Source organism: Mus caroli, chromosome 2 (assembly GCF_900094665.2).
Source record: "Mus caroli chromosome 2, CAROLI_EIJ_v1.1, whole genome shotgun sequence".
NCBI lineage: Eukaryota > Metazoa > Chordata > Mammalia > Rodentia > Muridae > Mus > Mus caroli.
This window is the reverse complement of record NC_034571.1, coordinates 66,436,492-66,440,599: the sequence shown is the minus strand read 5'-3', so window position 1 is coordinate 66,440,599 and position 4,108 is coordinate 66,436,492. Positions and strand designations below refer to the sequence as shown.

At 42.3% G+C, this 4,108-nt stretch overlaps 1 protein-coding gene across 1 annotated transcript in view; it reads right to left on the bottom strand.

Moving 5' to 3' along the window:
• The window catches only part of Pdk1 (pyruvate dehydrogenase kinase 1), a 31,802-nt gene that overhangs the window by 22,268 nt on the left and 5,426 nt on the right, over nucleotides 1–4,108 (bottom strand). The window contains exon 3 of the mRNA XM_021186521.2: nucleotides 1,902–1,973. Within this exon, the coding sequence (XP_021042180.1) occupies nucleotides 1,902–1,973 (72 nt within the window). The remainder of the gene's footprint in view (nucleotides 1–1,901; nucleotides 1,974–4,108) is intronic.

The following is a 4,108-nucleotide window of genomic DNA, read 5'->3' as shown; positions in this document are numbered from 1 at the left end:
TTCCACTCTTTGGAACAAAACCTGTTGAGCAGGGCACAGTAGCTCACCTGTAACGCCAGGCAGAGGCCGAACCGGGCAACTCACTGTGCACAAGAAGCCAGACTAGACTACACAGTGGTTTCTAAGAAAACCTGGGCCACATATGAGACCTTGTCTTGGGGAAAAAAAAAAAAAACTGGTTTGGGGAGACAGCTCAGTTGCTAAAGAGCTTGTCACACAAGCATAATGACCCGAATTCTGTCTGCACGCATTCATCAAGTGTGGTGGCACATATCTGTAACCTCAGTGCTGCAGAAACAGATAGGACAACTGGAGTTCACTGGCCAAGCTAACCTAACTCAAAGTAGGTAGATGGCAGACATTCCAGAGGCTGATAACTGAGGGTGTCCTCCATCCTCCACACAAACACATAGGAGCCTGCATATGCATAGATTTTTAAAGGAATATAGATGACACTATTATTCGGCCCGACTGCTCACTTTTTTCCCTAGGCTCAGCTCTCAGTGACAGTTTTCAAAGGGTTCTACAGTAGCATTTATAGAATATTCTACCATTGGCCTTTTGCTCTGTTTCTAGGCCTACCATTTACTAGCTATAAGACTCCAAGCTACAAACTCTCTTTGTGTACAAATGCACTATCTCAGTGAGTGAGTGCTTTAAACACTGATAAATGACATCAGTCACCTAGAGAGTGAACAGCTGATGAGTTACCTTCAAACCAAAAGCATGTTTGGAAAATGCAGTACTGATAGTCCCATTAAAAACAAAAAACAAAAAACAAAGAGCACCTCTTCCTTAGGAAAAAAAAAAGATGACAGTTTCTAAAGACATAACAACATTCATTATAAGCAGATAACTCCCTAAGTAACTAACTGGGCTTATCAACTCTGGCATTGAGACTATGAAATTGGGCATAGGATTTACATTAACTCATAACGTAACAGACCATAGAAACCCAGAGATATTTTTATATCTCTTCTATATAACAAAAGAAGCATAAGCAGTTGCTATGTTTCAAAATTAGGGAACTTACATGAAAAATCTAGATTTTTTTTTCTTGGTTTTTAAAGACAGGGTCTCTCTGGGAACTCACTCTATAAACAGGCTGGCCTCGAACTTATAGAGATCCTCCTGGCTCTGCCTCCCAAGTGCTGGGATTAAAGGTGCGCACCACTACTGCTCGGCAAACTTTTGTTTAAAACTATAAAGCTTCCGACTATCCAGGCAACATATGCACACGTGAGCAAGCGGTGGAGCAGAGGTGGCTGTCCCTCTGGGACTGACTGGCGTGCCCTCCCCAGGTTAACAGACCAAGAGGCATCCAGGTAACATCTAGATTTCTACTGGTCATCACATTTGAACTGTCTCTTTTTACAGTAGAGAGGGGAGTGTAGCGCTGTTTGCATCCAGTCCAGCTCCCTGGTTTCTGCTGTCTTGATGTCTTTAGTACCTGTGTGGGTTGCTATACATGGATCCTATGTTACGTTTAACTACATTGTACATACAGTTAAAGAATCCTCAGTGTTAATCAATTCCCTTAAAGTGGACTAATAACAAATTAAGGTAACCACATTTACACATTTGTATGTTGTTTAAAAAAATATAAAATTAGGGACAGGAGAGATGGTTCAGTGGTTAAGAGCACTGGCTGCTCTTCCAGAGAACCTGGGTTCAATCCCCAGCAACGACATGGTAGCTCACAACAATGTGTAACTCCAATTTCTCACACCAATGCATACAAAATAAAATAAGTTATTTTTTAAAAAGAATATGGTCGCTACCTCTCCTTCAGGTGGGGAATGACCCCAACGTGCTAGAACAATAAATTCCTCTTGATTTTGCATCAAAAAACAAAAGAATATAAAATTGTATTCAGACTAGGATCATACAATGATACTCACTCATAAATAGTTTTAGCATCTTCAGCACTTTTGTCTTTAAAGTCAAGCAACTCCTGAAGGCTTTGGATATACCTAAAACACAAATCAGGAAGCTGAGTTTATTCATGCTGTAAAATTGGCACAAAGGACATTTTTAATATTTTATAATTTAAAATTGAGAATACTCCTACAAATTATAGTTGAAGTAGGATTGCTTTCTTATTTTTCAGACAGAGTCTCATGAAAGCCAGGCATATCACCAAGCCCAGCTTCAAGCGGTTCCAGGGTGATCTGGGCTTTGTGCACACTGAGCAAGTGCTCTATCAGCTGAGCTGCATACTGGCCCTCAAATAGGAATTTTACACCCACTATCATTTGAGCGAAGTTCTAGACACGTCATAAGAAGTATCTATGTTCAGGCTGGAGAGACGGCTCATCGGTTAAAAGCACTTTTCTGTTCTTCTAGACAACACAAGTCAGTTCCCAGCACTCACTGAGGACAGCTTGTAATCACCAATGACTCTAGCTCCAGTATCTGTGGGCAGACACACTGCATAGACATAATGCGCACGTCCTTGCGCACACACACACACACGCACACACGTACACACACACATCTTAAAGAGAGAAGGGAGCCAGGCGTGGTGGCACACATCTTTAATCCCAGCACACGGAAGGCAGAGGCAGGCGGATTTCTGAGTAAGAGGCCAGCCTGGTCTACAAAGTGAATTCTAGGACAGCCAGGGCTATACAGAGAAACCCTGTCTCGAAAAACCAAAAAAAAAAAAAAAAGAGAGAGAGAGAGAGAGAGAGAGAGAGAAGGGGGTGGGAGAAAGAGCATGCATATTTTACTATTAAAAAAATCACCAGGCATGGTAGCACACACTTTTAGCCTCAGCACTTGAGAGGCAAGTAGACATCTGAGTTCAAGGCCAGCCTAGTCAAATAGTGGGTTCTAGGATAACTAGAACCAGATAGTGAAACCCTGTCTCAAAACCAAAAACCACAGATAAGGCCAGGAGGGTGTAGTTTGGTGGTAGAGCATTTACCCAGCACTTGCTCCTCAAAACACACAAAACTATAGATCAGTAGGTCAAATCTTAGTTAAGAGCTTAAAATGTATGTTCTAAACCCTACAAGTCTTTTAATCCAATGATAAATGCTACATCATGAGAGCTGAACCATCACTACTAACTGTAATCATAGAGAAATACTTGTCTTGGTCAGAGCAGGAAGGGTGAATCTAACTTAGGTATAAAGTGTTTGTTTTAAAACCTTAACTTGAGATATTTTGGTCCAGTCAACAAGTACTTACGGAAAACCTATAACCTACCATATACTAAACAAAACACAAAAGTAATTAAAATGTAAGTTTTTAATTTACCAACAATTCAAGGAAGGAAGGCCAAAGGACCTTCTCAATTATCAGGCAGCCACAGGGTGGAGCTGAAAACACCTCCACGCCCGGCTCAGTTATCTTCTTTACAACACAAATGCATGTGTGTGAAAGCACTCCACCCGCCCCAGCTAGGCCTTGCTGCACTAAAAAGGCCAGGGATTCTCATAGCTGCCTGAACTCTATCTTCACTGGCAAGAAAAAGTGCAGTCTTTAGGGGACATGTAAATTCCTACCCCTTGTAAGACAAGACCAGATTTCAAAAAGCAGGATGAGCGAGTTCAAATGAATTGTACGGAATGGAAGATTACATTCTCTGCTATGTATCCCATGACACTTTCTAAACCTCCTTCCTCATGTAACTACATCTGCAGTGGCTCCACACATGAACTAACTAACCGGCCGCTGGGGACCAATGCACAGCACTCATTCTTTGACTCCTTAAGACTGATTTTTAATTTCTCTGTGTGTGTTGTTCCCTCAGAGGCCAGAAGAGCATGACAAATCCCCTGGAGCTGGCGTTACAGGCAGCTGTGAGTGGCCCAACCTTGGTCCTCTGGAAGAGCAGTAAATACTCTTAATCACTGAGCCAACTTTCCAGGCCCTTGTTTGTCCTCTTTTTATCATGACTTAGTTTTAATTACGTGTACTTGTGTGCTGGGGGAGCATGCGCGCATGTGAGTGCCAGGGTCCTCAGAGTCCAGAAGAAGGTGTTGGATGGAGCCCTGGCAGCTGGAGTTACAGGTGACTGGGAGCCACCCAGTATGGGTGCTGGAAACAGAACTGGGTTCCTCTGCAACAGTGGTAAGCATTCTTTTTTTTTTTTTTTTTT